General features: G+C 40.1%; 2 protein-coding genes across 3 annotated transcripts in view; one reads left to right on the top strand and one right to left on the bottom strand.

The window, feature by feature from the left end:
- The window catches only part of LOC108717789 (two pore calcium channel protein 1), a 47,684-nt gene that overhangs the window by 22,242 nt on the left and 12,013 nt on the right, over nucleotides 1-13,429 (top strand). For both annotated transcript variants that reach the window (XM_041564365.1, XM_018265135.2), the window contains exons 7-11: nucleotides 971-1,072; nucleotides 2,002-2,128; nucleotides 3,832-4,033; nucleotides 4,271-4,415; nucleotides 12,497-12,682. In XM_041564365.1, coding sequence (XP_041420299.1) covers nucleotides 971-1,072; nucleotides 2,002-2,128; nucleotides 3,832-4,033; nucleotides 4,271-4,415; nucleotides 12,497-12,682 — 762 coding nt within the window. The remainder of the gene's footprint in view (nucleotides 1-970; nucleotides 1,073-2,001; nucleotides 2,129-3,831; nucleotides 4,034-4,270; nucleotides 4,416-12,496; nucleotides 12,683-13,429) is intronic.
- LOC108717790 overlaps nucleotides 1,995-13,429 on the bottom strand; it is a 36,228-nt gene continuing 24,793 nt past the window's right edge. The window contains exon 6 of the mRNA XM_018265140.2: nucleotides 1,995-2,122. Coding sequence (XP_018120629.1) covers nucleotides 2,076-2,122 — 47 coding nt within the window. The 3' untranslated portion in view covers nucleotides 1,995-2,075. The remainder of the gene's footprint in view (nucleotides 2,123-13,429) is intronic.

Below are 13,429 nucleotides of genomic sequence, written 5' to 3'. Positions count from 1 at the left end.
TATTTAGAAGGTTCTGTGGTCTGCGCTGGAATTAGCCTGAAAATCCGACTATTTCGGGCGCTTCAAGCAAAAATATGAAAAAAAATAGATTTTGTGTTTGTCCCCCATCTGATTAAATCATGCTTTTTTTAATAATAAATAAGGTCCAATCGTGGATTCTAGTTTGGTTGAACTTTTTTCATTAAAATACTCTGATTTTGATAAATATGTCCAGGCCCGGATTTGTGGCGAGGCCACAAAGGCCCAGGGCTAGGGCGGCAAAAAAGTAGTGGCGGCATGCCGCCCAGCTGCATTGTGGGGGCCTGTGCGTCCCCCATTCACCGTGCACTTGCGGAGGAGGGCGATTAGACCGCGTGGCCTATGGGCGCATGCCCGAGGAATCTGGCTCTGAATATGCCTCTTAAAGTACCAGTATACCCCTTGTTCCATGTTTGATTCTTGTCAGAAGATAATTAGAGTGCCAGTGCATGGACAATTTCCCCGCATAATGGACTCCTTTTAACAAAAGAGTCGTAGCAGTAGGTAAAGGGATGAAAATATAAACTGGTAATCGAATTACCTGCCTCACAAAGACCAAACATGGAGTAGCTTCAGTTATCTGGTTTACCCTGTTGGTCCAAGACGTACCAATTACGATTTCTACCAGTATCTGACGATTCAGCAGTAACAGTGGGCAATGTTCAGTCAAGATTTTCAGACCTGGCTGATAGACGAGCCGACTGATACCCAAGTCTTCTGACAATATCTCCTGCCATACACGCACCGAATATCTGTGTGTCTATGGCCACCTTAACTCAAGAAATAATAAATAAAATATCATCAATTGTTGTGATTTAAAAAATAGGAAAATAGTATGTTCAGCCCAATCCTTCTTCATTAAACTCATATTGAACAAAGGGGTACACTGCCCCTTTAATGTAAATGCTTTATTACTGCAGCTATATAACTGTGATTACCTTTTCCACGGCAGAAACCTTAAGACCGCTGAAGGGGAACCTTATTTTGCAAACTACCTGGATGTTGTATTTAACCTGTATGTACTAGTAACGACCGCTAACAGTCCAGATGTCATGTAAGTATTTCAACAAAACGATTTCCTGCTTGTTTATTTTTGAAGTAATAACATGTATGCCTTGCCAGAATAATTATAAATGAGATGTGGATTGAAGAAAAATAAGAGTCAAGATATAACCAGTGTTTTTATAACCTACAGACAACCCTAATTTACATTCTCAGATTCAACATTTTTCCACATTTTACATTTCAATTTTTTTTCCAGTCTATTACTATGCAAGCTTTTGTTCACATTTCGTTTTCCTGCATTTTACACCACAATTTCACCCCCTTAAATGCCTCATTACTCTCTCTAAAACGACATCTGGTATGTTTCAAAGAAAAAAATATTCCTGTGCCTACTTTTCATTGGAATACTTGATGTTTAATTGTCTTTAGCACATTTCTCAGATTTTACATTTTGCAACACTTTTTACTTGGAAAATGAAAAAAAAGGGGGTTCTGCTGTATATTGGTGCTACTGTGTTTCACCTCTACAGACGACAGCCAAAAAATAACTTGATATTATATTAGGAACTGTGGGAATGACAGTTTCTTATGTTTTACCTGTGACAATTCTAGCAGTTCCCAATGGTAGGGTATTTTTAGATATTTTATGACCTGATAGGTGCTCCTTCTGGGACAACTTTTAGGCATTCCTTATTTAGTAATTTACTTTCTTGGATCCACTACGAATTCTCTTTCCATTTGATGCAGGACCTCATGTACTTTCCACCTCTGCTGCCTCACCACAGCAATTCTTATTCCCTGCTACACATACATTTCCAACCACAATAATAAAAGAAGTGCGGAAGGCACAAAGGAAGAAACAGAGGGCAAATATGAAACAGTGCAACCAATATATACTGTCACCATTTACATCCCAACTGTTGAACTGATTGTATAAGTGTATGATGTGCTCATAGATGCTTTCTGTGTACTTTTCAGGATGCCAGCTTATGACCATAATCCATGGTATGCCATTTTCTTCATAGCCTATATCATACTCAACACATACATCTTCATGTCCGTCTTTCTGGCTGTGGTGTACAATAACTACAGAAAACACCTGAAGGTAACAAGCAGAAAAATTGTTAATTAGCACAAATAAAGTTTCACAATCCTGTAACCCTTAGCAACAAATCATTTGGTTGCATTTAAACAATAAAAGCTAAGTACTCATTGGCTGGTTATTGCTACTTATTGAATTTTGATTAATATTCTCTTTAGTCTATGAAATAATACAATTTGTTTTTTACAGTATTACAGATTTTTTTTTTTTTTGCAGTTTTACAGTACAGGTATCGGATCTGTTGTCCGGAATCCCCTTTATCCAGAAAACTCCAAATTACGGAAAGGCCATCTCCCATAGACTCTATTATAATGAAATGATCCAAATTTTTAAAAATGGTTTCCTTTTTCTCTGTAGTAATAAAACAGTATATTGTTCTTGATCCAAACTTAAGGTGGCCATACACGGAGAGATCCGCTCGTTTGGCGATGTAGCCAAAATAGTGGATCTCTCCCCGATATGCCCACCTTGAGGTGGGCAATATCGGGCTAATCCGATCGTGGGCCCTAGGGCCCAACGATCGGATCCTAACGAATAGTAATGGGCGGTCGATCGACGGACCGCATCAACGAATAGATGCGGCCGCGATCCGACGGGATTTTTCGTCCCATCCGATCAAGATCTGGCCGACTTTCGGCCAGATCTCGATCGGTGAAGCCCGTCGGGGGGCCCCATACACGGGCCAATAAACTGCCGACACGGTCTGTTGCCAGCTTTTATTGGCCCGTGTATGGCCACCTTAAGATATAATTAATCCTTGTTGGAAGCTTTTTGGGTTTATTTAATGTTTACATGATTTTCTAGTAGACAAGTATGAAGATCTAAATTACGGAAAGATCCGTTATCCATAAAACCCGAGGTCCCAAGCATTCTGGATACGGGGTCCCATAACTGTATTACCAATATTTTTCTCATGTTTACATATAATGTTGAGAAAATAAAACCAGTGCTAATGGGCAGAGAAGAGAGGGCCTTGCTTACAGTCTAGAATGGCCAAGCAGTAGGAGTTGTGCTTGCAATAACAGAAAAAGGGGCCTGGCATGGTCTCATTGCATTTTTTGTATAGGCTTTTAGTAAACCAAGATACTCCGTCTTACTATGGTACAGTCAGGTATAATATTCCATTAGAGGCCATATTTGATTGCCATGACCAGAAACCGAATGTAACCCTATAGCAGGGCTACTTTTATGAATGTTTTTGAACAAAATAATCTGAAACGCCCTCTTCTGGTATTGTTCAGAGTTTGTCTCAATGGGCAATAGAGAAAATTAAAAAACATCATGTAGCATTGAAATACTAATTGGATATCACCTTTATGGTCACAAGTAAACATCACCTTAAAATGTTCCTCCTTACACAAGATATACGTAGGTTGCAAGTTGTTCTTTGTTAAAGAACATTCAACTTTATGGGAAAACGGTAACAAATAAAAAATGGAAATCAATTGTAAAAAGTCTTTATTTCTGGGGAACAAACTGAAACTAACTGAAAAAAAAGTACCCTTTAACTAAAGGAGGTGTTGTCTAAAGAAGTATTTCAATATTACCTATTTATATTTTCTTTTCTTCACATTACAGCCCATTCTGTGCAATATCACAGATTATAAAGTGATCAAGAGCTATTGAATTTATCTGCAGACTTGCCCTGGTTGCCCGATCAAATTCGAAAATTCTCACTTTACAAATTTTGCTGTCACTCTCTGTAGAATGAAATCCGGAAACTGGCATACATGAAGCGCCGCAAGATGGTGGATGCCTTTAATACCCTAAAGGTCAAAGTTGGCTCAGAGTTTGTCATTAAAGAAGATAAGTGGAAAATGCTGGTGAAGCTGGTGGCTCCAGATATCAGCAACTCACACAGAGAGTTGCTTTTGAGAGTATCAGATGAAGAACAGAATGGGTATGTGGGTGAGTAACATAAAGGTATACTTATTTTATTTCTTATCTAAACGATACTATACTTTGAGCAATGAGGGCTCTGGCACCCAAAGCATTTTGATCACAGCTGCTTAGTACCAGCGATCAAAACTTACTGCAATGGACAGAGCAGAGCAGTATCTTGTGCTCCATGATTTTCACCTGAAAATGTGCTAAGAAGTCAATGTTTCATACAATTTATAACTCTACGACTATATAAACATTTAGGAAAAGATGCCTTCATACGTCTGGCTGACCTTCTTAACATCAAGGTTATTACTATGAAAACACGGAAACATCCCTTGGAGTCCTGGATGCCTCACGTTTACAAGTCTGCGTGGAGTCGGTTCATTCGCAGAGTGGTTCAGCATAAGTAAGCTGATTTTTTCAACACTTTATCCCTTTTGCTTAAACCAACTGGTCAAAAATAACCCTTTTTTTAAAGGGCCCATATACCAAATACCAAATATACATCAAGTTTGTGGGGATATCCATGTCCCTCCTTGTTTCCTACTCTCTTCCTCTGTTTTCTGTAAATCTTCATAGGGATGTTATTTTTTTAGGTTCATTTCATTATGAAAAACATAAGACTGGAATGGATTAATATTATGTTTAAAGACAACCCCCCATATGCAATAAAAGGCACAAAGTTTGCCCAGGAGCAGTAACACATACGAACCAATAAGCTGCTTGCTTTTAAATGCTTCCTGCTGATTGGTTGCTATGGGTTACTGCTCCTGGAGTAGAGCCTTTTAATACATAACTGCTAACAAGTGTTGTCTATCTATTTATCTGAGGAAGCAGCATCCTAGTTGCTGAAGAGATATTAATTTTTCTTCAAATGTGTTGTCTATGTCAATTCAAATCATCATAATATTTTTGTCACTGTTACACAGGTGTTCCATTAAAGGAGTGGTTCACCTTTAAGTTAACTTTCAGGGGGTTATTTATCAAGATTTTTTTATCCGAGTATTTCTGTTTTCTGAGCAACTTTGATTGCCCGAATGGACCTTATTTATGAAGAAAAAAGCCAGGAAGAATAGGATGGGGCTTTAATAAATCTCGAAAAATTAGTAGGTTTTTTTCCCTCCAAAACCACAAATTATTTGAGGTTTGGATATTCAGACCTTGATAAATAACCCCCTTAGTATGTTATAGAATGGCAACTTTTCAATTGGTCTTTTTTATTTATCTTTTATAGTTTTTGCATTATTTTCCTTACTCATCTGACTCTTTCCAGCTTTCAAATGGGGGTCACTGACCCCATCTAAAAAACAAATGCTCTGTAAGACATCAAATGTATTGTTATTGTTACTTTTTATTACTCCTCTTTCTATTCTGCCTCTGCTATTCATATTCCAGTCTCTTATTCAAATTTCCAGTCTCTTATTTGGGAATTTGGATCCTAGCAACCAGATTGCTTAAATAACAATCTGAAGAGCTGTTCCTAGAAGACTAAATTACTAAAAAAAACACAAATAAAAAATTAAAACCAATTGCAAATTGTCTCAGAATACCTCTCTCTACGTCATACTAAAAGTTAACTCCAAGGTGAATAGCCCCTTTTATTGCACACCATTAATACTGTCTGTGTTGTTAGGCTTTTTGATGTACAGGTTAGGGATCCCATTATCCAGAATGCTCCAAATTATGGAAAGCCTATCTCCCATTGACTCCATTTTATCCATATAATCCAATTTTCAATTATTATTTCCTATTTCTCTGTAGTAATAAAATAGTACCTGGTACATTAATTAAACTAAGATATAATTAATTCTAACTGGAAGCAGAACCAGCCTATTGGGTTTATTTAATGTTTACATGATTCTAGTAGACTTAAGGTATGAAGATCCAAATTACGGAAAGATCTGTTATCCAGAAAGCCTCGGGTCCCAAGCATGAATAATAGGTCCCATACCTGTATTTCAAATACAAAAAGGAGGAGGGGGTTGTGGGAGCACTCCTAAGGCTAAGGAAAAATGTATTAAAGTATAATGGAAGTGCTACTGACTTGGCCAATTAATCAGTGCACATTCCCTGGTCCCCTGTCTAAGTAATTCAGTATAAGTGCAAGTGCATGTGTTTACAAAGACAGGGGTTTTTAGTAACAAAGTTATGATCATAAAGTTGATAAGCGACCATACCACGTCAAGGTAAACCCCACACGGTGGTCCTTAACTTGTTTACCTCTGGTCATAGAGTAAAAGGTCTTGTACCTCTCTGCATAGTAGCATTAATTGAAGTAAATGTCGCCTCAACCTTGGTTTGAGTCTGAAGGCTAAATCCTTCCCCGCCACTAGCTTGCGGCTAGAAAAAATGTAATAATGGAAAAACAATAGGGAAGATTGTAACATACTTACCGTGATCTTCCTTTCCTGTACGAACTCCATGTCAGTACTTACTGGGTTAGCCCCTCCCCCATGCTCCCATCAGAAGGACCCTCCCCAAGTCTTTAAAGACCGGCCACACCCACCTACCGGCGTCTTTGTAACAAGCTTCTAAAATCACTTGAAAAAGGGCGGGCCGTACTGACATGGAGTTCGTACAGGAAAGGAAGATCACGGTAAGTATGTTACAATCTTCCCTATTCCCTTTACGAACTCCATGTCAGTACTTACTGGGACGTAGCAAGCTAGTATTTTCCCAGTGGGAGGGTAATAGGCTCTTAACAAGAATCTGTAGCCATAGATGGCAAGACTTTGAAGAGACCAATCATGCAACTTCTATAAGTGAATGTTAAGATTCCCGGTGAAAGCTCAAGAATAAGTGACAGGGATAAGAATAGTCTTATATCATAGGCTCTATACCCCAGAAAAAGAGACGTTAGCCCAGCGTCAGTGTGAGGAAAAGATGAATTCCATAACAGCTTGACTCTTCCAGAAGAAAAAGAGAGAGAGGGATGAAGACCTCCCTTCACCTGGCAAACTCAACAGTTTAAAATACTTACTCTCCTACTCACCAGAAAGCATCCATCACATGTATGCTTAGTTTCAGTGCAGATTTGTAAAGCACCTGTAAAAAACACTTGGTAGGAGTTAGAATCCCAAACAGACCCCTATGTATGTGTGGCCTGTTTAGAAAATAAACAAAAGTGCCGGGCATAAAATGCACAATGAGGCATACTTGAGGCATGTACTATAATGCCTAACTATCTGATTGGCTAGCAATTAGATCTGCTCTAACTGGAAAGCAAACCCAGAGAACAGGGACATGGGAACCTGAAACTTATCTGGGGTGAGAATTACTTACTCCGTGTATGATCCTTACGATGGAAACACTGGTACCAACCTCTAGAAGATAATGCCAGATGGAGACAGGGCAATTACCTGAAGAATAAAACCCCAGTTGGATGGCAGAGCATAGCCTTGTGAGACATAGAACTGGTAACCCCTAGAGGATTTCGGAGTCAGAATAAAATAACCCAAGCAATACTATGATAGCCACAAGACTCACATAGGCAGGTTGTAGAGTAACCTGGAGAGATGCTCAGAGTCTCATGAGACCAATCAGATTTCCTCCTTCCAGCAAAGGAACATGTGTAGATGTAGGAAATTCAACCATCCTATATCATGCGAACTTCCTCAATGTTCTGCATTATTAAAATGGCAGGGGTTAGCCCTGCAGCCATATGTCTTTTGTGTCAGTGTGTTCCTCACATTGACTATATTTGAGGTAGCTGAATCCTCTTACATTGAGTACCAGGCTGCCCACCATTGGGCATGCAGAGGATGTGCGTAGGCATCAATTGCTCAAGTACTTAGGACTGGACTGATCATAAGGATGTTTGAGTAACATCAGAAGGCTTCCAATCCACCAGACTAGACCTACTGTGTTAGATGAATGAACCTCCTGTCAGATGACCGAGACTTGCCGGATCAGATACTAGGTCCAGTAAACTAGACCTAATGGGATAGGTGAACCAGACCTACAAGGAAAGGTGAACCATCCTACCGAGAAAGGTGAACCATCCTACCGAGAAAGGTGAACCATCCTACCGAGAAAGGTGAACCATCCTACCGGGAAAGGTGAACCATCCTACCGGGAAAGGTGAAACATGCAGACTGTGAACTATGCCCACTGGGTCAGGTGAACTATACACGCTGAACTGGGACAATTTCGGTACCGATGACTTAATTTCCCCAGTTATGCACCAATGAAATAGAAGTAAGAGAAGTGCACACACCTCAAGAAATGCAAGACTGATATAATCTTTAAAACAGTCTTTAAGATGTTCTGTTGTGAGGCAATAAAATGGGTAGAACCTGTAGGTATGTAACCGTGACGATGCAGATTCTATACTGGTGGTTCAGGAGGACACCGATATAAAGAGAGGGAAGAATCAACACTCACTAGATGCTTCCATCATTTGCAGTCTAAATCAGTACCCATATGGTATGCAGAACAGCTAGCCTCAAAACATGGATACTCCATTTTTTTTTTTTTATCTAGGAGACTAGACAAACAAATGGACAACTGACTAAGTCTGTCTTCTAGACACAGAGCAGAAACCTGGCTTTTGGGCCACAGAGATGTTCTGTTTTGCTGGTAGTATGACTTAAACCACAACAGCGATGTTCAGCCTGTATCATATTTTATACCACGGCAATCTAACTGCCAGGAGAGCTTATATAGGTAAGATTAATAACAATTAAACTTAGCGATGCAACCCTAGTGACTGAACAAAGGTCATCTCCGAGGGGTGTGATGTGTGTGTTATGACAGTAGGTTTATTAGTAGTATGTGCCAATGCATAATTCTGTGTGGCAGTCACCACCTACGGCCCTTAGGAGGGACTAAGGAGCTATCCAGCTAAGGGCACAATCGGGTCTGGACCTCCAGGTACAGACATGGACGTAACTACTGAAGAAGCAGACCCCGCGGCTGCAGGGAGCCCAGGAGGCATAGGGGCCCCATGAGGCCAAAATAATGCTTTATCTCAACATGCATTAGCCATGCACATATATGCAGATGGCCCATACACATATACATATATGTATACATATATACTGACATATATATACACACACACACACACGCATGATACGCACACATGTAAGACTCTTATGCAGAACACTTACACGCTACAGTTAACCATTGGTTAAGCATTCATTCTGAAGGTATTGGCTTTCTTAGGATAAGCATACTTCTCGGATGATTAGACGACTTAGTCTTATATAAAGCCACCATAAGTGATCCTTTAGAGACCACCAACAGGGTGTAGAGCCATGGTGCTAGCATGTATTAAGCCACATGTATTGTAATGGCAGATTATTACATAGGCCTCTGTTGAGGACCTAGAGATACTGCTTTCTGAGAGTATACTGACCAACCCCAGAGCTCCAGCTATGGATATTGAATAATACTGCCTATTTGACCGGAATAAGGAGCAAACTGCCTTGGCCCTCCAGTAATGCCGACAGTGAATTGCAACACAAAACAGGGAAAAACTTGCAGAGAAGGGCCCCAAACATTGTGTTGTACAATTAATACCTGTAATCCATATAGCATACAGGCTTGAGCCGCTCCTGCTGTGTATATCAGAAACAATATGTAAACTCACCTAGCACAGGGAGAACATCAACCTGATACAATTCCATGTTTAATTGAATTAAATAATACCTTAACATAGAAGAATGCATTGTATTATAAGACATTCAGATGTAAGTGTATTAGATCCTGCAAAGCAAAGATACAATCACAGCAACATGTTATACATAGTTTGAATTAGCTGCTGTTTAGAGCAAGCATACAGTATATCAAAGCCTAGCCGCCAGCCCAGGGATGCATTCATAAGGGCTACTGGTTCCATGAGAGCAATACTGGAGAGCAATACTGATTCCAGAAATAGCAAAAACCTCAGCACATCACCTCACAGAACAAATAGCAGCATTCATTAGGGCTATTGTTGTCAGGTATGCAAATGTACAGGACTCAGTACACTGTAGTTTTGCATAGGATAGTGTTAACCACTAGAACTATTGGAATAAAGTGAGCAATTAGCCAGAACTCAGCATACACTGCTGGTTTCAGGTGAGCAAAAGGTCAGAGCCTTGCACAGTGCAGATCAGCAAAGGATTAGCTCAGTACACTTCAGAACAGAATATGAACATGTTCCTTACCTGTAGCTCCTAACGCCAGGCTGTAAGTAGGTCTCTAATGCCACATATTGCAGGACACCAGGTTCATTGTTAACAGGCCTCACAAGTTTACTGATAGCAGTACTTACCAGAGGCTGCTGGACAGAGTTTCCAGTCTGCAGAGTTAGAGAGTGGGCGGGGCCATCTCCACTTGCTATAGCTGGCAGTTGCACAGGAATCACCTGATTATACTCAGCTGGTGTCTGCACATACAGAGGAATCCCATAATTGTGTTCAATGGGGGGTTCACTTTACCAGTGGAACCCGCTGATTAAACTCAGGTGCTGTCTGCAGAAGCAGGTAACCAAAAGCAACTGCTGTGGTTACACAGAGGCAAATTGGATAATTGGTATCGCCTAACAGAGCCATGCACCGTTTCTAGCTGAAACCTATAAGGCGGACATTTTTTTTTTTTTTTTTTAAATGACCTCCACCTTAGGAAAGTCTGCTGAGGGAGGCAGCTGGCCATGGAACCTGTCCTCCATTTAAAAGACAAGAAAAAACAAAAGAAAAACAGGAGGCAGTAATGCTCAGGCCCCTAACTAATTTTGCCTAATAATTGGCTGACCCTTTAACTGCCGCCTCCCTCGCCCATCCGTAAAAATAAAGGGTGTGTAGGGGCCACATACACCACTGCCCCTGGACGCCTTTTGGGCAGGTCAGGAGGGCACACCGGATGGGGGGACAAGCACTTGCCGTCGAATGCTCTGACAGCAATACAGAAACGCAACTGAAACACAGGCAGACCAGGAGTAGCAAACATTGCACACCAGTGCCTTACCTGATCCAGAAGCTGAAGCACAGACGACTCCAGGATATGAGGCCGAGTGCTGGGGAACAAAAGGTCCCATGGACCAAAAACCCCTGTCCCTAGGACGCCTTATGGGCAGGCCTATGCTTTCCCAAGGTTAAAAGAAAACCATTTTTGCTTCCGATGAGAGCAAAATGAGAAGGAAAAAAAGACGCCGGTAGGTGGGTGTGGCCGGTCTTTAAAGACTTGGGGAGGGTCCTTCTGATGGGAGCATGGGGGAGGGGCTAACCCAGTAAGTACTGACATGGAGTTCGTAAAGGGAATAGTGAAGGCAAAGTAAAGTTGTATGTATAGGTGCACACTTGTAAAGTGTGTATGTATAAGTCAAAACACACCCTTCCTACTTTATGCACCCAGTTAGTTGGTATGATTTACACATTTTATCCAGTCACCTACTTCAGGTATTCCAGGTATGGGATCCGTTATCCAGAAAGCTCCCAATTATGGAAAGACCTTCTCCCATAGACTCCATTTTATCCAACTAATCCACATTTTTAAAAACCGTTCCCTTTTTCTGTAGTAATAAAACAGTACCTTGTACTTGATCCCAACTAAGATATAATTCTAATTGGAATCAAAACCAGTGTATTGGGTTTATTTAATGTTTGCATGATTTTCTAGTAGACTTAAGCTATGTAGACCCAAATTATGGAAAAATCCATTATCCATAAAACCCCAGATCCCAAGCATTCTGGATAACCAATCCAATACCTGTACTAATCATTAGCACCTACTTATAAATGTCTACTTGATATGAACTTACATGCACAGATTTGTTTGGAGCAGTTTAGCTAATCTTGACTTCACTGCCAATCTGGGCATATTGGGCACCTCAAAAACTGTCCAGTCTAAAAATTAAATGTATAACATAATCTCATCCTATATATTAGTATTTTTTTGTTGTTGTTTGTAGACATCTTAACATACTTGCATAAAATTGTTTGTTATACCATCGCTGTCCTTACAGCTCAGGTTCTTTGTGACTAGATATTGTGATGGTCTATATATCAAGCTACTTAAACTCTTAGGGGGAAATTTGATAAATTTCGGAAAGAGAACAAATTTGCGAATATTATTTGCATTATTGCATTGCAATTCTTAATTGCGCATTGCAAACCTTTAACACCCACTTGAAGGTGGTGTAAACTTTTGGAACACAAACATAACTTTTAAGAAGTTTTATTACATACACTGCACACTATCGCAAACTATACAATTTTCAATCTCTATCTTACTGTCGTGTAAGGTGCAAAGTGTTTGCAAAGGCAAAATTGTTCACTTTGCGAACGAATTGCAAACGATTTTTGCATAAGCGACCAATATTGCATTCCACCATTAAACTATAAATGTGTATCCCTTTTTATCTGCTGGTATTTGTCATCAAGTAGAATGTTATTAGGCATCATCTGGTCTAAACCATTCATACCAATTATTAATCTGGTTTCCTGATGGGTTCTTGTCTGCCAGACTGGTGGAAGAAATATGGCTTTTTCTTTCTGCTTTCAGAGGGTTTGTCTATGCTTATGATGGGATCATTCTAGTGAATGCTATTTTCATTGCCCTGGATGAAAGTAACCCGTTGATTTCCAATGCAGAGTGGGTATTTCTTGCATTTTACCTGGTGGAAATCCTTCTTAAGCTCTACACATATGATCCCAGGTCATTTTTTGCCAAAAATCAATTCTGGAACTGGTGAGTTGAATTCATTCTATTTCATATGTTTGAAAATACATATAATTTTCTTGCAGGTGTTTAGTCATTAGAGCAAAAAGCTCTGACTGAATGACGGCTGTACAATTTCATATATAAAACCAACAATACATCTCTCAAACGGTTTTCTACTGTTAAGGGCAGAGACACATGCTCGGATCTCCCCGAACTGCCTCCCGTCAGCTAGAATCTAAATTGCACTCGGAGTGCTTCTTTTTCCGAAGTCGGCCAAAGTTTCCTCGTGAGGGAAAAGGAAGCGCTCCGAGTGCCATCCCTCTGGCGATTTCGATTCTAGCCAGCGGGAGGCAATTTGGGGAGATTAATCACCCCGAAGAAGAGGATTTGTCTCTGGGTGACTAATCTCCCCGAATGTCTCTGCCCTAAAGCTGGAAGACTGGGAGATCTTGGATTTCGATACAAAGGTTTTTGCTAAGCATGAGCCTCCAGAAAATGCCAGCTGTATTTAGTAACTTGCCTGATGTTTTATACACAGCGTTTATTGTGTTTGACAAGAAATTGAAACTTGCAGTTTGTTGCCAGACAATGATAATAGCAATGGCTTACTCCCAGGCCTGACAATCATAAAATACACTGGTGGATTCAATTATTAAGACTATAATTATAAAATTATATGCTATTCTCCTAGGAGAAACAGAATTTATTTTATTCATATGAAAAGAACGTTATATTAATTGGTTTGCAGCCTCCTTCAGCATCAGAACAGCAAAA

The sequence above is a fragment of the Xenopus laevis genome, chromosome 5S (assembly GCF_017654675.1).
Source record: "Xenopus laevis strain J_2021 chromosome 5S, Xenopus_laevis_v10.1, whole genome shotgun sequence".
NCBI lineage: Eukaryota > Metazoa > Chordata > Amphibia > Anura > Pipidae > Xenopus > Xenopus laevis.
Note: the sequence above shows the minus strand (reverse complement) of the source record. Positions and strands in the feature narration are given on the sequence as shown.